We start from the raw sequence: 21,790 nt of genomic DNA on the forward strand, positions 1-21,790 counted from the left end.
TTGATATCCTCACAGCATAGAAGAATACCCTACTGCAACATCCCTTGCTACATTGCCTTGTATATCTAAGTGTATGATATCCCCACAGCATAGAGGAATACCCTACTGCAACATCCCTTGCTACATTGCCTTGTATATACTAAGTGTATGATATCTCCACAGCATAGAGGAATACCCTACTGCAACATTCCTTGCTACAGTTTCTTGTTTGGTCCTGGTGGATATGGTCATGGAGGAACAGAATCACACAAATATTATGATGAAGAAAAGTTTCCCAGAGCTGGTTTAGAAGCTATAAGGTAAACAAGTTATCTATAATATGCAAGGTTTTGTGTCTTAATTGAATGATGATTCCAGGAATAGATTTACCACTACACCACCCCTGAAAGTAAAGGGAAGCACAGGTGGTGAAAGTGTCCACCTCTCACCAATGTGACTCAAGTTTGAGTCCAGTGGCTGTCAACTTGAAAGTTTACACTATTTCGACAGCCACACACACTGTACCATCAACAACACTGATAATTCTCTTATTTTATTTCAAATTGTGTTATATATATACTTACTTGTAAACATTTATATGTGTGTAAATAAACAAAGTTCAAGTTCAGGGAGGTCCCAGGTGTTGTATGTGAGTAGAGTTTCTTGCTGCTTCTCTCCTACAAGGCTTTTTCTCCAGGCTCTCTGGTTTTCCTTCTCTCCCAAAATCAATTGGATTTTCAGTGGATGAAAAGCCACTCTGTGGAAATGTCACTGTTGAATCCCATTTATTTTATTTATTTATTATTTATCATTCATTATTTATTTTCAATTTTAAAAAGATGTACTTGCATAGAGTAAAAAAGCAGCTAATGTATAAGTCATCATCTGAATTTCTAATTCATAAGATTCATACATGTAAGATATTCATACAATGTAAGATGGGGTGATATGTGTAATGTCATTTTTTAATGTCATGGTGTCTTTGTTTGCAGAAATGACATTTTCCCCAGGTTAAGAGCTTATAACACATACTTTGAAAACAGAAAGGCATTACAATTGTCATGCCGAGAGGTGAGTTTCAGGAGGTAGTTTTTCAATTTTCTAGGAAAACAATTGGTAATCTTGGCATTCTGTAAATTTATATTTTTTCTCCTTGATTCTTTATTGCTATTGATGTTTTTTACTGTTAAATTGCTGCGGCCTTTGTTGTTGCTGTTGTTGCTGTTGCTGCTGTTGCTCCTGCTGTTGTTACTTCCATTTTTGCTACTTTGGTTGCTGCAGTTTTTGTTGCTGTTGTTGTTGTTGTTGTTGCAGATGTTGTTGTTGTTGCTGCTGTTGCTACTGCTGATGTTGTTTTTGCTGCTGATGTTGTTGTGGTTGTTGTTGTTGCTGCTTATGTTGATGTTGTTGTTTCTGATGTTGTTGTTGCTGCTGCTGTTGCTGTTAGTGATGTTGTTGCTGCTGTTTTTGTTAATGCTATTGTTGTTAATGCTGTTATTGATGAGCTGATGTTGTTGTTGATGCTGTTATTGATGATGTTGTCATGTTGTCGTTGATGCTGTCATGATCGTTGTTGATGCTGTCATGTTGTTGTTGATGCTGTCATGTTGTTGATGCTGTCATGTTGTTGTTGATGCTGTCATGTTGTTGATGCTGTCATGTTGTTGTTGATGCTGTCATGTTGTTGATGCTGTCATGTTGTTGTTGATGTTGTCATGTTGTTGTTGATGCTGTCATGTTGTTGATGCATGTTGTTGATGCTGTCATGTTGTTGTTGATGCTGTCATGTTGTTGATGCTGTCATGTTGTTGATGTTGTCATGTTGTTGTTGATGCTGTCATGTTGTTGATGTTGTCATGTTGTTGTTGATGCTGTCATGTTGTTGATGCTGTCATGTTGTTGTTGATGCTGTCATGTTGTTGATGCTGTCATGTTGTTGTTGATGCTGTCATGTTGTTGATGCTGTCATGTTGTTGTTGATGCTGTCATGTTGTTGATGCTGTCATGTTGTTGTTGATGCTGTCATGTTGTTGATGCTGTCATGTTGTTGTTGATGCTGTCATGTTGTTGATGCTGTCATGTTGTTGATGCTGTCATGTTGTTGTTGATGCTGTCATGTTGTTGATGCTGTCATGTTGTTGATGCTGTCATGTGTTGTTGATGCTGTCATGTTGTTGATGCTGTCATGTTGTTGATGCTGTCATGTTGTTGTTGATGCTGTCATGTTGTTGTTGATGCTGTCATGTTGCTGATGCTGTCATGTTGTTGTTGATGCTGTCATGTTGTATGCTGTCATGTTGTTGTTGATGCTGTCATGTTGTTGATGCTGTCATGTTGTTGTTGATGTTTTCTTGTTGTTGATGCTGTCATGTTGTTGTTGATGCTGTCATGTTGTTGTTGATGCTGTCATGTTGTTGTTGATGCTGTCATGTTGTTGATGCTGTCATGTTGTTGTTGATGTTGTCATGTTGATGCTGTCATGTTGTTGATGTTGTCATGTTGTCGTTGATGCTGTCATGTTGTTGATGTTGTCATGTTGTTGTTGATGTTGTCATGTTGTTGATGCTGTCATGTTGTTGATGTTGTCATGTTGTTGTTGATGCTGTCATGTTGTTGATGCTGTCATGTTGTTGATGTTGTGATGTTGTTGTTGATGCTGTCATGTTGTTGTTGAGGCTGGATTGTTGTTATTGTTGCTGTTGTTACTGCTGTTACTATTTTACTGTTGCTTCCATCTATTAAGTTGTGTTCTTGTGACGTTCAGGTCAATGGTCAGTTTGTCCTAGAAGGAGTTCTGCGTGTCTACTGGGGGTTAAAGAACCCTGTGGTTTTAGCTACTCACACATCAGCAGCTGACTGGAAGAGGAAACGGTCCATTGCAGATTCAAATTATGTTAACCGCAAGAAACAAGCCATCTTAAAGGAAATGAAAGAAAATGACCTGGTATGCAGGCATAGTCTTAGAGGTTGTGTGTGCGTGTGTTGGGGGGGGGGGGGGGGGGCTTGATGGGTGGGAGGGGAGGGTAATGGGTTGTGATTACAAAGGCAGCATTATTTTTCTCTGCAGTTATCATGAGACTCTGAGTTTTAGTCTGCTGGGGGTTGAACCCATACATCTCCATAAGATTCAATGCTCAATCAAGTAAGCAAATCAGCCAGTAATGACCAAGTTGTGTTGTCTTTTTTTTGACAGAGACCAAGAACAAGCACACTAGAAAGAATACTAGCAAGAAGAAAATCGATAACAAATAAACACACATCTGACGGCACCAATGTACAGAAACGACCCACCTCACCGCAAACCACTTTTTCTGTTTCCCCTAGGGTAAGTTAGTTTAATGTTACTATTATTTGCCTGTGGAGATATGATGATTACCCTGGGTTCAAGATCAGAGGAATGTTTTTGCTGCTTGAATTGGGTGGGTCAGAGATGTTTGATCACAAATGAAAAACAAATTCCAGCTCTGTCCAGAACCCAAGGTAAAAAATGTTGAGCCAGTATTGAACCATGGCCCTATTGGGATAGGCACTGAGTTATCAGAGCCTCCTAAATGTGTGGATCCATGTAGGAGTTGATAGTTAAAGAAAGAGTTAGGGATAAGTATATATATATAGATTTGACCACAAGACCATTGGTTCCATTTACAGCATGTGTAAATGAAGGGGCTATCACTGCTAAATATGGTTTAGTGGTCCCAGAGGAGGATACAGGAATTTCAGAGGGGGTTGACTATTACAAAGGTTTTGCCAGGAATTTGAGGAAAAGGGTGGTGACTGTTACTAACGATATACAGACCACCCCTGGATCTGCCCCTGATTCCCTTTTAGCTTGAACGTAATGTTTTCCCATTTCAGACAACATGTTACATTCTCTTGAAAATAAGATTCTTTGTTTCAATGGTACATCTATATATATGTGTCTTCACATGTGCAATACTGTAGTTAAACAAAGAGATGTTACTCCAGAGAATGTTAGGGATTTTGATATGGGAAAGCATTATAACAAATGTGTGCAAGATGATTAACAGGTTTATACCTGTACTTCAATAAATCAATTACTTGCTTTAATTTGATTATTGACACCTAACGTGAAAATAACTACATTATTTTTAACATTAGTAGTAACCAGATGCTACTTGCAAAAACATTAGTAGCATGATAAACATAGTTTATACTTGTCAATATTGATTACTAAACAAACTATTACTATAACTTATTGAGTAAACATTAAACATTTAACACTTTTAACCATCACTTTAGATACACAGGGTTTGTGTTATTCTTTAAACTTATTCTTCAACCATCAATAAATCTTTTCTCTCTTTACATTGCAACAATGGTAGTCACTACCGAGTCTCTTTACAAGAGGCTAAATATAATGTTTATGTCATACAGCAACATACCCTCAAGCTTAACTCTCACTACCTAATTACATTAAATAATCTTAGTACATGACTCAAAAACTCGCATGTTGACAAAGATAAATGTTATCCTGACAAAAATCAGGGCACAGCTAAGTAACTCTCTTTCTGACTCCAAGGGTTTTTCCAGTCCACCGGTTTTTCCTCCCTTCTCTCAAATCAACCCTAAGTAATTCAAATTGGTTAGAGCTGTGCTCCTGGGTCATACATGCACTGTATAGCAGCTGTCAGAGGCGCCTTCACATGCTTTCAGTTTGACCCTGCTGAGCTGTGCCACTGCTGTACTTGCGGTGGTGATAAGCGATGACAAGTTTTCATAGATCTAATTGGATCTAATTGTTGGTGTGTATAAGGATTTGTGAAGGGAAGAAAACCTGGAGAAAAAACCCTTATTTCATTCTGTTGAGAATAAAATTATTTGTTTGTTTTGTATCCATTTTTGTGTGTTTTCCCGTGTGCAACAGTTAAACAATCAAACCATGGAATTGCTTTTGAGAAATCTTGCATGAATGCACTGTGTACTGTCCATTGCAACACGCATGTTCTACCTATTAACGGAATGACATAATTATTTAACTCTAAAATAAAAACATCAGGTCTTTAAATATTTACCTTATTTAAATTCTGATGGAGTGTGCATGCATGCCTATTCTAAATGTGTGATATTAAATCTACAATCCACTTGCTGTGTTTTGTAGAAAGAGGTTGTATCTTATCCAGATCCTATAAACTTCAATGGTAATCGATGGCTAAATGAACTGTATTCTTCTTCACAAGATGTAAGCTTCTTTTATTAAACTTATACCTAAATATATCTGAACACAAAACATCAGTAATTTTTAATAGCTGTTATTACAGTTTGGACTTCAGTCAAATATTCTGTGAGAGAGGAGTGTGATGGTCATGTTTGTCCTCAGAATTAGAAGTGAGCAGATCAGTCATAGTACTAACATACGTGGCTGAGTCCCTTCATGTTGTCATTATGATAAATGTTGGTGTGTTGGTGGCCAACAAGCTAAGAACAGCTATTCAATCTGCAGACTACCTTAACTCAGACCATCACACTATACACTCATCATACCATCCTTTGTTAAAACCTTCCCTTCATTCAATCCCCTCTCTTACCTGATGTCAGTCACCACCAACAACAGCCTTTTTGCAGACTACTTTCACCCAGACCATCACACTCAACACTCTCTTACTAATATATTTTCACTTTTTTATTATTTATTAACTCCAAGATTCAATGATAAATTGATTAAACCACTGACAGAAGCCATTATAATATATCTGTCGTGGAAGTTGAATTTCATGCTTTATAAACAGATTGTAAACTTGCAGGAGTAAATCCAGGGGGGGGAGGTTTGTAGGTGCCTTTTTCATAATCAGTTCATTTGTTATGTGCATGAATCTTGGGAAGGTAGAGATGATTTGTGATGATTTCTGATTAATTTAGTTGAGACTGTTGTAGAGTGACCCCTTCACCCTGGATACACTCCTGATGTGAGCTGTCTCTAGTAAATTATGATAACAAAGTAACATACAAGTCAGCTAAAATATTACTTTGCTTAAACAATTATAGAAAAATATAGCTTTACAAGGGGTAAAATAAAATACAGTATTTATTGACATACAAGTGGTACATGTTAAGTAATATTACTCTAATATATATTATATATTTATAATAATCTAATTATGCTCATTATGTTTCTGGGTTTTTTTTATACAGTTTCCACAATCAAAGACCACATTCACTCCTCCATATGGTACCTCAACAAACTTAAGATTAACAAGTAAAACCAAAGTTCCTGAAGTTATCAAGCTGCTATTTGCTAAGTTCCAGGTATAAAGTAGGCTACATTACTTGGCAGTTTTTCCACAACTGCTCACCCAACAAAGTTTATATTTTACGACCATCACTCCCCATGAGGGGCTCTTCCATGAGGTCCTTTCTTCTTGCACATACCCACTACATTCACTATTCACCATGCACAACTCTCAACTTACATGTTGATTTTTACAGGGGGAAGAAAACCAGAAAATCCTCATGGGAGAGCTGAACAACACTTTAAACACAAACTCAACTCACATAATGCAATTCAATCAAGAATAGACCATTTCACAGATCCTGCGGCTCAACCTCAGCCTCGTCAGCGTGTAATATATTCTTTAGAAATTGCCTACAACCTGTGAAATTTTTAGGTGTTTCAATTGTTTGTTGATGTATAAATTCCTTTCATTACTGCGGACTGTAGTCAAATTCTAAAGAATAATTACATGCTGACGAGGCTGAGGTTGAGTAACAGGATCCGTGAAATGGCCTATTTTCCAATCCTTAATTCATCATTCTACCTTCCTAGTTACTGTTGCTAGGTCGGACAAGCTAAAATGTGTTTTTGATATACAGCATTGATCAAACCCTGATTGCTTAAAATTGTCTAAAGATACATTGAGAAAAAGTCAATAACAAATAAAAAACCTTCCTATATTCCACTGGGAAAACTACCCATTCTTTGATGGTTACTCAAGCAAAGCCAGGATCAGTGTATTGAACTTGTGTTCTCAGATTTGAACTACACAGTTCTAGTGATGAGAACAGCATTGTAGCAACACATTATTACTATCACTCTAAAATAAAGAGAGCTTATGTATGATGTTAATGCTTTGATTATTCATGTTTCAGATTACTAATAATCCAAAAAAGTTTAATCTTTATGCTGTTTATGACAATGGATGTAAGTATTGGATATACATTCCCTTTTCTAAATCAGTTATATGACTGACTACTGTATTTTATGATTGAAGACTCTTCTACACAGGCTTAGCCTTGCTTAAGAGCAAATCTGAAGTAAGAAAGATATGTTATACAATTTACTTATATTATAAAACACTGCGATAATATAAACATTCATTGAAACTCCATTTTCATATACATTGTATTATATTTTTACATTTTAAAGTATGCTTTTACATTTTATAGTGTCACAGTGTTTTATATTAAGTAAATTAAGAGCAAATCATTTGAAAATCTACTGTATGTAAAGAATGTGCTAGTTGAATAATAGCATTTTTTAAAATCCCATGGATTTTTAATAGTATCTGTGAATAGCTGACTAATAAATGAGGCTAAACCTGTGCAAATGGGTCTGGTATTAAAAAAACAGCAGTTATCATCGGATGCAAAACTGGTGTATTGAAACATGATGGACTTCATATTGCAACATATTCATAACGCTACTTTAAATATTGTATGTCTCATTGGGCAAACTGTGCCTCATTTCACTCCCAGGCATATAACCTACATTTCCATCACAGTCACTTATTCTAGCACATGTTACCATCACAGGACAGCATAATTATACCAGCTTGTACCCATTTCCACAGTCATTTAAATCTTTAGGCCAGCGAGTAATGTATTAAATAATATTATAGAACTATTGATATTCTAGCAACAAGAAATCTTGAAGAAAATGAGAGTCCATTACAATGTCGTCTTATGTTAGGACCCAGTGAGGTATGTTGACTTCATTCAGTTAAATAACAGTCTCCCTCACGGTTCCACTGCCATCATGCTAAATAGATTTGTTAATTAATATCAGAACAAGAAGAAGAGTGACTTGTTTCTTGTTCTGTTTTTCAAAAATTCATGAATAATATATGAGCATTTAGACCAATCAGGTCCTTCAAATTCATCACGTGCATGTATCTTTATACCTGATAATAGTTCAACATGGATATCTTTATATAAAGATTTTGAAACCTTTGTAAAGGACCAAAAGAGTACAAGAGCATGGCACAATTAAGGACCCTAATTGCTCATTAATTATCCATGAGTTTTTGAAGTCATTCAATAAACTCGCAGATCATGTTTTATCAGGTCTAAAACCACTAGGCTACACCTCGTGGTTTTAAATGTGATATAACACTCCCGCTTATTTATTAAACTATACATTATAAGACATCTCAGTTTCTTCTGTTATCTTGGCAGATGTTATGAAGTGCTTTCTGTTATCCTTTCCAATTTTTCTGTTCATCTTTGTTTACTTTGTGAATATGTGACTTGTCGTTTGTCTCATTTCTATGTTAATAATTATATTGCTGTTTGTAGTAAGTTATAAAATATACAGGGATTGGCAGAACACAAGAGAAGTGTTAGGATGTGTAGCGCAGTGCTTCTCAACACTTCTTGAGTGTTCTGACAATCCCCAAGTGCTTTATAAATACACAGCACAGCAAGCGAGTTTTTTCATTTTTATTTTTCATAAAATACAAATTAGAGTAATAATTGTATTTTGGATACAAAATAGAAAGTGTGCTCTCATTAAAAGAACACCCTCAAATCCAACCAGAATGCAAGATTCGTAACAGGCACAATTTTTTTCAATATGGCATAGGAACCAAGGAGGATACTGTTAAGCCACAGAAATTCATTATTCCAAAAACGTTCTAGCAAATAATGGTATTTTGCCATTTCATCAGCAAATCTATAACCTGCTAACTAATACTTCTAACTTTGTTCTTTGTAGTATGCAGCAAAATTATATATCATGGAAGCAAGTGATTCAAACAACGTCTCTCCAGAGGTAATTAAAAAATGTGGAACTTTATTTCCTCTTTTCTCTGTCTCTTTTTTTTTTTTTTTTTTTCCTTTGGTTGCCATTTGACCAATCAAGCCTCACCTCATATATGTTTTTCCTTCCTTCCTTCCATTCATCCATCCAAACACCCCTACAACCACTTATGCATCAATCCATTCACCCATTGATCTCTCCACTTACCAATCTACCCTCTCATCCATCCATTGGTCCATCCATCCTTGCATCCTTCTGTACATCCATCTACTCACCCTCCACCCCATCACTACATCTGTCTGCACATCCATCCTTGCATCCTTCTGTACATCCATTTACTCACCATTCAATTCATCTGTCTGTCTTTCTAGCATTCACCAACTCATGTCCCCTTACCAACCTACCCACTCATTCAACCATTGGTCCATCTATGCACACTATCAATACATCTGTCTGTCCATCCATTTTCCCATCCTTCAATACATCTGTCCACTCATCAATCTACATGCACCTTCTCAACTACGTATTTGTCCATCCACCCACCCTTCAACCCATCAATACATCTGTCTGTCCATCCATTCTCCCATCCTTCAATACATCTGTCCACTCATCAATCTACATGCACCTTCTCAACTACGTATTTGTCCATCCACCCACCCTTCAACCCATCAATGCATCTGTCTGTCCATCCATCCTTACATCCTTCTGTACATTGATCTACTCACTATTTAACCCATCACTACATATGTCTGTCAATACATTCATTTGTCCACTCACTATTCTAACCTTTCCCTCTATCCATTGGTTCGTTCGTCCATGCACCTTCTGTACACCTATCTAATCACCCTTCAACCCATCAATACGTCTTTCTGTCCATTCATCTTTCCTTCCTTCTGTACATGTACTGATTCACCTATCATTTTCTAATCCAGCTGTTTTCTCCCATCAGGTTGCACAGTACCTTCACTTTGCTGATCCTGTTCTGTATGTCTTCCTGACGAAATTTAAAGAGGAAGAAGAGAGAGAAGTGCTTAGAATCAAAGAATGGTGAGCATTATCGTATCAGATTGACCTTGAATAGCTGTCATCATAGTTGAGCATGCCACCCCCAACAAACCAGCCGTATTGTGATGAGCGTAGCATCAAAATGAGACTATCAGCTTGAGCTTCGAAGAGTTCACTACAAAGAAATTTACTACAGATCTTCAAGTGGTCACGACATTTTTATAGATATCTTTGTTATACAAAGTATAGTGTCGTCTTTCTACCTAAGGTCAAACACTACATAGCTTTTGGATGTATGAAGTAGTTTGAAGTGTGTTGTGCTTTATAAATTGAGGACATACATTACTTAACTTGCTGCAAAGACAAAAATAAAACATCAAAAAAATGAACTCACATGTGACACCTTATGACATGTAATTTTGGTGATGCAGTAATTTGGTGATATCTGAGGGTGATTTAAATTTGGATCAGTAGATACTTGCTGCTCCCAGTAACAACATATTTTCCCCACTTTTTCAGGGCTCAGTATATTTGTCATTTCTTCAAATAATAGACCTCAGCTCTGAAGCACACGAGAATAATGTTGTCCCATTTCAGACCTTGTGTCATTCCCTTGAGAATAATATTATTTGTTTGAGTTGTATCCATATTCATGTGTCTTCTCATGTGCAACCGAGCGCAAAACTTAAACAAAGAAATGATACTCTAAGGAATGACACGTGGTCTGAAATGGGAAAACATTGTGTCAGAGCCAAGGAGATCTATTGACATTAAAAGGGGCACTTAACTGTTGCATCAACATATTTTTGCGCCCGTTATATTTTTTGTGCTAATTGCTTAATTTATAGGACTGAAAATGTCATGTAAAAGTGTACCGTAGAGGTTCAGTTTATATTATCAATTTGTGTTTTAATGTTATGAATTTTTTCTCTCCTAGGTATTCACAATACAAAAAGAAATTACAGGAATTATTATCCGAAATATCCACTGCAGTATAAGTGGATAAATGCATGTACATTATTAATTATTATCATTAATTAATATTAATACATAAGAATATTATTTTATTAAGTAATGATGAAAATAATATGGTTTTTACGCACCAGTGAAAATATAAAGTTTTTACTTTCTCTGTATTTTATACCTGCTGTCGAGTCACTTTAGAGTGAACTATTTAAAGTTGAGTGTGAGGTATATTCAGTTGAGGTATATGTGTGTACAGCTTCAAAAACAATCAAGTCCAATTTTTAATAGGGCCCTTAGTCAAGCTTCCTGTTCTGGATTTGTTAGAGTGCACGCACTAAAACCGTGAACATTAAATAGTACTAATTAGTAGTAATTAGTACTATTTCATACAGAATCCTTTGTTTTCTAGAGTGACCACAGTAAATCCGTGAAACACTAATTACTAAATATTACAAAATAGTGCTAGTTAAACAATAGAAAACAATGGAACTTGCATGAAATTGTGCTATTTAGTATTACTAAAGTTTCACGGATTTACTGTGGTCACTCTATTGTTTGATTATCACTATTTAGTGCTAAAAATTAGTATTTGTTTCACGGATTTAGTGTGAGCATTCTAACTTCTATTTGACAATCTAAGACACCAACAGCTAAATTCAACTACAAAAAACAAGTAAAAATATAGTGGGTAAAAGTTTATGATCAACTGACAATGTTTATTCAAACAAGAGACAAAGGGTGTCTGGCCAGTCCTCGTGATCAGTCACACATTTACTGGTCAATTGTTGATCAGTCCTATTTGGTCAGACATGTCTGGCCATTAACCAGGAATTTATTTTTAAAATTTATTTTCCAATAATAATTTATTTGTTGGTAATTATTGTGCCCAATCAGATTCAAAACCTTCCAAATTTTTATTTTTTATGTCTTCTGAATATCTGCTATAAATGAATTGGTTCTTGCATACATTTCCATACAGACCTACTTATATATGTACTATTAGATTAAGAAATATATATTTCAGACAGCAGGATTTACTTGTATTTATTAACATCTTATGATTTTAAATTGTATCTGAAAACAAAATCAATAATATCTTACAAAACTGTTAATACTATAATTTAACGTCTTCTCATGAAATAAAAATCCAGTTTAAAAATGTACTAAACTCATCTGTAATTTTTTTTAATATACACCTACTGACAAGAAGGTTGTCATTGAAGAAATAGAACATTAATTTAGTGAGAAAGGAATACATTAAAAGACGAAAGAAAAAGTTCAGCTTCAGTGATCTTTTGTTTTTTAATATAATTCCTATCCCACTAAATCACTGTCGTATTTTCGTTTCCATTATCGATTTTATTGCATACTTGGAGGTACTGAACCAACACCTAGTGATACTTTCATCACTATATACTTATTTCAATAAAGTTAGTCACCAAAAAACCTAGAAAGCTGTGATCACTGAGGATCATGGGAAACTTTTAATATCAAACAATTAAAGCTTTTGATACAATTTGCAGCTTGAGGATGCTCAGAAGAGGTGAGACTGTAACTGGTAAAAGATCTAAAATCCATCAACAGTTATCAAAGCGGTTGAAACATGTAAAATGTAATTACCCATAATCCTTGTTGCTCTCAGCTTTGTAGCTTTTCAGGCGACTAACTTTATTGAAATAAGTTTATATTCAAGGTTTTAAAAACATGCAGGGTAAATTATCATGTGTGAATTCTGAATCAGCCTATTGTTGTTATTTTTCTTTTATTTACTAAGTTCGCATTTAGCCGATAATTTGGTAGAGTTAAGTTCTATGAAATTTGACTTTGTTTCACGAGTATAATAAATGAGCTTTACGTCGCTTTTCCTCTATTAGACACCTACATACAGTACATACCTTTCTCTTCCTTCCTTTACTGGCTTGGTATTCGTTACAAGTATACATTTTACTCACGATCTTCATCTGAAAAATCGATTTTGCCGTGGATATTTTTACTTCTCTTCTTTATGGGGGACATTTTCCCGGTTTATTTATACTCCCCATTAATAGCCTTAAACATGAAATGAAAAAGAAATGGGCAGCAAGAGCAGGGAAATTATAAGCGTGGATATGCAGGACTGGGGAGTCCAGATCTCGCTTGCGTAGCCCATGTGGGACTGCACAAATGTAAGATACAAAAGTTTCTTGCGTTCAGGCCATATGTGGGTGGGTGCAGGAGAGGCACACCCCCTCAAACATTCAAGTGGCAAAGCTACCACGCGCGGTGACCTTGAGTGGACTTTACACAGGATAAATCTTTTTTATTCTATACATACTGAGATTTTCTTATCAAATTTCCCTGTGAACAAGTTCGCGGCTTTTTTTAGCCAATCAGAGAAGCGAAACGATTTGTCACGCGTGAAAAAAGCGTTTCGTCCAATCGCAAACCACTGTCGAAGCGAATCGTGTTTTCGCGGTCATCGCGGGTAGCTTTGTCGAGCAACTTTCAAATATTTTCAGTGTCTTGTAGTTGTTCGTAGTTCAAATTAAACTTATCTAATCAAGAGCTAGGAGATATTTGTGAGGATGGCTGAACAATCAAGAAGATTTGTGTCTCTAGACAAACCTATAGACAAGTTTATCGAAGACCAAAAAACAAAAACAAAAAAAAACAAGAAAAAGAAAAAGAAAACAGAAACACTCTTTCAAAGACACGAAGAGATGTAAGTTTGCTGACTGAGTTTCTCAACTCCAAAAATGAAACGAGAAGAGTCGAGGAAATCACGCCAGAAGAGCTTAAAGGGTATATCAGTGAATTACAGTACTATTTCAAACGTACAACAGCCAACATATCTTTGATTCTGAGTGGAAATACTACAAGTACGTCTATACAAAAAAGACCAGTGTGGAGTTCACAAAGTGCAGTGGGCACCGAGTTTCGTGAATCTTCATTCATGAAAAGTTCTAGTTTACCTGCAGCAGGCCCATTCAGTGGGGCAGTTTTTATCAATGACGACAGTTTGACATAACAATAAAAACTTTAAACAAGTCGCCGACTATCATAGTGTACGATTGCTAACGGACTGAATAAAATTCCCCTAAGAATTAAACTCTCCGTAGTCTCTGTCAATCACCTGGACTGCGAGTATGCCATCTAGCCATTACCTTACAAGATGGCTAGATGGCATACTCGCAGTCCAGGTGATGGATTTATTCATATTTGAACACATAATTATCGATTTTTGCTTTATTTTTTACTATCATAGTGTACGACTACTAACGAACTGAATAAATCAGACTCCCTCGAACACTTTCTTTTGTTCAGTTAATTAGCACCAATTGTCTTACTATTCTCATGAGGGAATACAAATCTAAAAAAGAAAGAAAATTCGCAGAGCATATTGGTAGTGGGAGTCTAATGACGCCATTATGCAAACGTCCCAATGAGAATCGCTTTTCGCTTGGCCAATCACAGCGCGCGAAACTCTATATTCAAGTGTAACTGATATCGGATATTCTTTTATTAGACATCTCTTCAGACATCTACTAGTTCTGTACTAAATACGCATCTTTTCTCCCCAACAAGCTGCTTGGTATTCGATTTTATTGGATATCATTTTTCAGTGTTTATATTCATTGATCGTACGGGATCTCAAGAAAGGCAGTGTAGGAGGATTCAGTTCTCTTTTTTGTGTTTAATTTCCTAATAATCGTTTTAGCATAAATCAAAATTTCAATATAAGGGGAAAATGACGAGATGCAGAATAAAAGACGTTTTTATATTACTTCCACTCTGACAAACTTTCGACCAATCACAACCCGCAAAACTTTGGCTCTGTCGATACGGTATAGACTAACAACGGAGATCCCATTGCTTTAGACACAAAGAAAATTAACCTTAAAGGCGAAATTAAAATTGGAAGACATTCTTTGAATATTTTTCCTATTCCAAATAATGATAATGTCAGCACTAAGTCTACACAAGTGAACACAGCCCATCACCAACCACACCAAGGTGTGCTAATTGTTATTGAAAATTTCTTCAATAAAGTTCGACATGGACATAATTTTCACGCTTTGAATTGCTGGTTAATTTTACCATGAGAAGCGAAAGACAACTACAGATAATGTAACACAATATCAGGAGTTTGGTAAAATTGACCAAGAATGTCTTCAAATCCGATTTTTGGAGGTTTTCGATTTTTTTCAGGACAAAACATTTTAAAAGTGATAAAAAATACTGAGCAAAATATAAGCCTACTTCTACTTCTTTTACATAACGATATTTGGGTATCCATATGAAAAAGTGGCTCCCTCATGTTCTCATTAGTTCGCGCAATAAAAGGACCTTTGATCCTCATAACGTATTTTTCATAAAGTTTCTAATTTTGTTATCTATTTCTTTGATATTCTTGTTTGGCAATGACCAAAACAGAAATTTTTGATCATAAAAAATGTTATTTTTTTCAATTTTTCAAAAATGTTTTTTCTTCATTTGAAAGTAGTTTGCTTTGAAATCAACCTGAACATGAATGGTTTGGTACAAGGGTGTATGTACGTAAGTACTTACGGACGGATGGGAATGACGTAGAATATAGTCAAGCCATCAAAAACCAATTCGATGGGTTACCAAGTGTTGTATAGAACGGTCTGAACCCAGGTGAATGAATGTTTATCTAAGTATTGTGATCACCCGGGTGGATGTAGTCCTGAGAAGGACTGTTTGATGTGACTGACGTTTCGACAACCTGAGCGGAAGTCATCTCCAGAGTCAAGTGAAGAATAAAGTCAGATTGTTCATATTTATACTGTCACGCAGAGACTGTCACGATAACAATAGCCTAATTACCTGGATTAGCATATGTAATAGGATTCCATGCTGTCCAATTAAGAAATAATTGGACGAGGAAAATTCCGAGAGCTGACAAAATTGGATGAGGCCGTAGGCCGAGTCCTCTTTGGCAGTCAGAGGAATTTTTCGAGTCTAATTATTTCTTGATTGGGGAGCATGAAATCCCATTAACTATTAATTATATAGCTGCCTAATTAATCTCATATCAACGAGACCTGTCCAATTAAGAAAATAATTGGACAGTTACCTATATGGGATTAATGAGAAGCTGTATAATAATTAGCGTAATTAGTGGCATCGGTCTAATGAGTGCGAGTCGCTGTTTCGGTGTTGTGGACGGAGTTATTGTTTCTAATAAGCCTATTATACGGAGCCGGTAAGTTAATTGAACGGTTTAGTGGATGATGCTCAAACTTGTTAAACCAACTCTCAAGTACAAGTCGTTGCTGGCTATTGTTACAAAAAGAGAGGTGTTCACTCGATTCCCACTTTGATGTTCTTCACGTCTGATATTAAACTATCTACCCGTCACACCAATATATGTTGCCTCACAGTCATTACATGAAATCTTATACTGAATGCACCGACTCGATTGTTTTGGCTGTCACGATCTTTGACCTTAGTCAGGACCTTTCGTAGTGTGGATATAGGTCGATGAGCCACGCGGATGTTAAGACTAAGCGTTTCAAAAACATATATCTAAATAGATGTCTTTTTAATTAATTAGTATTTATATTTCTCAATTCATATCTATATTGACATTAATTGTATATATACTTAAAACACTCATTAATAATTCATAAGCTTATGGTCCAATTGGAGCCACCATACACGTCACGTGCATGAACCTTTATACCCGATAAAGTCCTCTTCATTAGTATTCAAGTGATTTTATATAAAGACACATGTGTCTTTATATAAAGACCACTCGAATACTATGAGGATGACTTCATCAGGGATGAAGTATGCATCCAAGCTTAGATGAAGACATAGAGCTTCCATCAAGGTCATTAACAACCCTAATGATCTTTGACTAACGTGCCTGTCTTTGCCTTGGCACGCAATATCCAAAGTGTGGGAGCTTCTATTGAATCTGGTTGCGCATGCCCGTGACGTCAAATCTCTATCGAAGTATAATAATCCATGTTCGTGACGTGTATGGTGGCTCCTGTTGAACCAAAATCTTATAAATTGTTCATGAGTGTTTTAAGCACTTCAAAAAACTCGTAGATCGTCTTTTATCAGATATAAAAGCACTCGGCTACGCCTCGTGCTTTTATACCTGATAAAACACTCCTACTCGTTTTTTAAACACTACTTATTTATTATAAATTGATGTACATAAGTATAATATAATCATTATTATTATTATTATTATTAGCTTTGCTATCAATAAACTTATCCCGGTAATTGTTCTTATGAAATATGCGTCTAAGATGTTGAGTTTCATTGCTTAGACTGTCTGCAGAATCACATACAAGCTGGGCTCGAGATCCCCTCTCCAAGAGAATCTTATAGCGATACTCTGGCTATTTTAAACAAGGAATGCACAGCTTTCACACTTTTTTCAGATGAAGATCGCTTAAAAAAGTAGACATCTGTTCTTATAAAAATCCTCATTTTCTTGAATAAATAAAAGCCCTTTATAAAAAAAATAATATAATAACAAAGATCTAAGGCTAGAGGAAACGAAGAAGAAAAAACGTACTGTTAATACGGTGGGAATCGAACCCACGTCCACCAACTTTAATTAGATAATTAATTCCAAAAAAAAGGAGAAAAAATAGTGCCTTCATGCCATACCCCGAGACATCCGCTGGGTCATCGTATGGACTTCGGACATGACGGCGATTAAGTCCCTCTGCCCTTGGGTGTACGGATTACGCAGGTTAGTGTTCTAGCCGAAGCATCAGGGGAGAGACTAGCCGGCCCCCAGACCATATCTACAGCTAATCCCTTGCACTCTGCCACGCACTGGCACGTTCATTTCAAGTGGAAAATAATCTAGTCTATCTGGTTCTTTGTTGTCATGTCTATTGTTGTGCAAATTTCCTGAGATCATGGCTCAGTGGGAAAAACTTGGTCTTACAAGACACTGAGTCAAGCACGTTTGAGAGAGATTAGTACTTGGATGGGAGACCTAAAATTTATTGAGTTACCCAACTTTTTGAAACAATTTTTGATTTTCTTTGTCTTTTTTTTTTTTTTTTTTTTTTTTTACTTTTTATTTAATTATTTATTTATTTTTTGATGCTTACGCCTCGTGAGTCCATAACATTTTGACCAACTTTTGACGTCATATGGTGGTAAATAAGAGGACATACCACGCTAAACCATCGTAAATTTGTTAAATTTTTACATGTAGCTTTTAAGCTTTTAGCTTTTCGAAGAAAATTTTAACATACAGGAGTTTTGTATTTTCTTTTTAGAGAAGCCATTAAAGGTGAATAAATAAAAACAACAAAATCTCAGTATGTATAAAATAAATAAATTACAGCATGGAAAGCGCTTTGTACGGGATTTTCCCACTCGTTGGTTTTGTATCTGAAATCGCACTCGTTCGCTGCGCTCAATCGTTCGATTCAGATACTTCACCAACTCGTGCAGAAATCCCGTACACGCGCGCTTTCCATGAAGTAATCTCTATTTCCTAACAAAGGTTGGGGTTAGAAACCCTAGCACAAGTTGGGGTTAGAAACCCTAGCGCAAGTTGGGGTTAGAAACCCTAGCGCAAGTTGGGGCTAGAAACCCAAGCGCAAGTTGGGGTTAAAAACTATAGTGCAAGGAATTATAGATGGTGAAATCATTCCTGAAGAAATATTTCGAGCAACTGATAACCCATCAAGCTTATTAATTCTGTGTGTATTGATAATGTACCAAACTAAATCCTGAAACGTACTCGGGAAGTCAGTAGTATGTAACGCTATAGAAAAGATTATTTAACATAGTAAACGCATCAGGATATTTCCCCCAAACATTGACGTGTAGGACTCGTTATTCCGATTCAAAAGACAGAAGAAGAAGAAGAAGAAGAAGAAGAAGAAGAAGAAGAAGAAGAAGAAGAAGAAGAAGAAGAAGAAGAAGAAGAAGAAGACGACGACGAAGAAAATGTACATATAAAATGGCAACTCATAAAAAAGCCTTTTTAAACAATTTATTCATTCATTCATTCATTCGTTCGTTCGTTCGTTCGTTCGTTCGTTCGTTCGTTCGTTCGTTCGTTCGTTCATTTATTCATTTATTTATTTATTTACTTATTCATTTATTTAATAGTAACTTCTTATTTAAACATTTTATAATAAAATTGAACGTTAAAGACGTTAAAAATGTGACGACGTTTCGATGTTGCACAACGTCATTATCAAGTCAAAAATGAACTAGAAAAGTAGAATAGAGTGCATTTAGTCAAACTATGAAATAGTTAGATACATTTATCTAAATTAGTTAACTATTTAGGTGACGTCACCTAAAATAGTAAAAGCGCGCCTAACCAACGGTCATGTAATTCAGGGGGGGGGGGGGGGGGGAGGGGGGCTAGTCTAAGCCGCCAATTTTAAATCTTGTTCGTCATAGAGAAAATTGCTTTAGCCCACCATTTTTTGAATCTCGTACGCTAGACTAGTCAATGAAAATAAACAATATAATAAACAATAACCAAAAATAAACAATAATTGTTGTACATTTTATCCGAGTGAATAATAAAGGAATATTTCAAATACTGTATTTCTAAATGCATTTGACATTGTATGGGTGAATTCTGGTGCCATCAATTATACAATAACAATTGCTTTTGGTTCTCTTATTGTAACTTCGAAGCTAGAGTTTCAAGGATTCCTCTTGGGTTTACTGTAAGTGCTTGCGATTAACTACGGTACGTACGGTATATCCCGATGCTCTGAGCTGCTCTAATCTCTGGTCTAGAGCTTTTTTTCAGCTATCTTTTCTTCTGATTTAGTCTGAATTTTTTGTAGTTTAAACGTTCATACATCAGTGCTATTCCATAACAGTTTCGTTCTCTTGAAACCTCAATCATACAAGAATATTTGCTCGTAGCTTCTTCATGTCATCCAACTTAACTCCCAGGCATTCATGTCTCCGATGGGCTTCTTGCTCGTATATTTATCAAAATGGGTACTGCAGATTTGATGATTACATTTCCAACAAGATAAACAGATAATTTTCCCTGTTATTCGTCTTCGAAAATTGATTTTTCTCGCACCCTTCATTTGCTTAGCTTTTGTTTACTACGTCCCCCTGATTTTCAGAGCGCTGGCACGTGATTTTTCAAATTATGTGACGTCAGCTAAAATAGCAAAATAGTTATCTAATTTAGGTGACGTCAACTATTTCACAGTTTGACTAAATGCACTCTATATATAGAAATAATAACAATAGATATAAAAAGATACATAATAACATACATGACTTTCAAAAATGGCCGCCAAACTCGGTTGGGACTAGGGACAATTGAATGGAAGCGAGGTAAGTAAGGCCTCATTAGTAAACAAAGTCTACTTAGTACGATATTTTGTGTCAAAGTCATTCATCTCACCAATTCGATCGTTCTTTTAAGCGTCTTTTGAAGTAAGGGTGAATGACTTTGACACAAAAGATCGTACTGAGTAGACTTTGTGTACTTGTTTACTTGGTCTACCTACCAATCATCATTATTCAGTGTCAGCCGGAGGCTCCCAAGCTAGCGCGGCTCACTTCCTACTCAGTCCCTTCATGGAGTCTTATAAATGAATATAAGTTCGTTAGTTAAATTCACATTCATCCTTCCATTATCATCTTCAGTAGAAATATCACATAGTATAGACTGTGTATGGCATGGACCAGGTCATACTGGTTCTGATCGTGTTTACTCTCTGCGTATTCCTCGAAGGATATTTGCTTGAGATCAAAGTTAACTGACCTTCCCTTTGAACGCCCTTTGGTTTCGTCGGATCGCCTTTCCTGAATGGATTCTTTGTACTGACCACAGAACTCAATATTCGGTTCAACTGCTGTATTCAGGATCTCAACTTCTTGTAACTGTTTGTCACCTGCATTCAAATATCCTTCTTGCACAATCTTCAGTATTTCCTGATCAATAAAACCATCTGCAGCTCCAATACTGAGTATGCTGAACCTCGGGTTGTCTTTACCAAGTTGTAAGTGCTGCAATTCTGCTGGAATGCGTTGCTGTAGACACGAAATATCGGCTTCTCTTTGACTAGATCTTTTGAGATAAATCTTGAAGCCTTGAACATAGCTGATGTTATGAACAAAGTTCATTATTGCGTTGTTTTCGGATCGGAGCTTTAGTGTTTTTTATCCGTTAGTTATTAAGCTAGAAGACAGACTCATTCAAATTCAGGGTCAAAGTTCAAATGTGCTCTTGCCAAGCTACTAAAGGTGCTGACACACGGTGCAACATTGCAAGCAACAAGACACACATTGCAACAAAATCACGCAACATCGCTTGTGTCAGCCTGATATGCTAAGATATATGGTCAGCTGATTGTTTAGAAATTTCAAAATGCACGCAATGTTGCAGACATGTTCACATGATGAAATTTGATGCGCGCAATGTTGCAAGAGTAGAGCGCGATTCAACTTCAGATTTGTTGCACGCAATGTTGCGTGCAACAAGCTAGTTTGGGGTAGACACATTCTGCAACAGTCCGGTTTCGTGCAATGATGCATGCAATGTTGCACCGTGTGTCAGCACCTTAACGTAACGAAAACGTACAAACTGCCATCTACATATTCAGTCCTGAACTCAAGCTTTTACAGTCAAAATAAAACCACACTTCGACACCTTTATAACTTAAGGGGTGTGATCGTCTTGGACTGAATCCCGAATAGACTTTTTTTTTCCATTTTGAATCAACCTCTGTGGTGTGCTGATCGAAGTAAGGGCACAGCAAACTGTCAGCTGAACCTTTTTAAATGGTTTTTGGTTTAATTAAATATAACTTTCTTTTAGTTTATGCAAAAATTAATTTGAAATTATTCGAATGACAGCCCGACACT

At 36.2% G+C, this 21,790-nt stretch overlaps 2 protein-coding genes across 4 annotated transcripts in view; one reads left to right on the forward strand and one right to left on the reverse strand.

Annotated features, from left to right (window-relative positions):
* The window catches only part of LOC116299110 (ras association domain-containing protein 2), a 30,340-nt gene extending 18,243 nt beyond the window's left edge, over positions 1-12,097 (forward strand). The window contains exons 5-15 of one of the 3 annotated variants that reach the window (XM_089026915.1): positions 163-299; positions 972-1,050; positions 2,744-2,923; positions 3,173-3,304; positions 5,099-5,179; positions 6,130-6,243; positions 7,084-7,135; positions 7,850-7,914; positions 8,927-8,983; positions 9,921-10,018; positions 10,914-12,096. In XM_089026915.1, the coding sequence (XP_088883041.1) occupies positions 163-299; positions 972-1,050; positions 2,744-2,923; positions 3,173-3,304; positions 5,099-5,179; positions 6,130-6,243; positions 7,084-7,135; positions 7,850-7,914; positions 8,927-8,983; positions 9,921-10,018; positions 10,914-10,974 (1,056 nt within the window). In that variant the 3' untranslated portion in view covers positions 10,975-12,096. Of the gene's footprint in view, positions 1-162; positions 300-971; positions 1,051-2,743; positions 2,924-3,172; positions 3,305-5,098; positions 5,180-6,129; positions 6,244-7,083; positions 7,136-7,849; positions 7,915-8,926; positions 8,984-9,920; positions 10,019-10,913 lie in introns of all 3 variants that reach the window. The other 2 variants (XM_089026914.1, XM_089026916.1) reach the window with 2 other exon arrangements.
* An 8,448-nt stretch (positions 12,098-20,545) lies between these two features.
* Positions 20,546-21,049, reverse strand: LOC148913021 (histamine N-methyltransferase-like). The gene has a single exon (XM_089026382.1). The coding sequence runs from the start codon at positions 21,047-21,049 to the stop codon at positions 20,546-20,548; it is 504 nt and encodes a 167-aa protein (XP_088882508.1).
* Between the last annotated feature and the right edge of the window lie 741 nt (positions 21,050-21,790).

The sequence above is a fragment of the Actinia tenebrosa genome, unplaced genomic scaffold (genome assembly GCF_029948245.1).
Source record: "Actinia tenebrosa isolate PJP-AT-01 unplaced genomic scaffold, QUT_ActTen_1.0 PGA_scaffold10__47_contigs__length_13832649, whole genome shotgun sequence".
Taxonomy (NCBI): Eukaryota; Metazoa; Cnidaria; class Anthozoa; order Actiniaria; family Actiniidae; genus Actinia; species Actinia tenebrosa.

Excerpts from the sequence above, each read along its gene's own strand:
- LOC148913021 (XM_089026382.1), bottom strand. The coding sequence starts at position 21,049 with ATGAACTTTGTTCATAACATCAGCTATGTTCAAGGCTTCAAGATTTAT.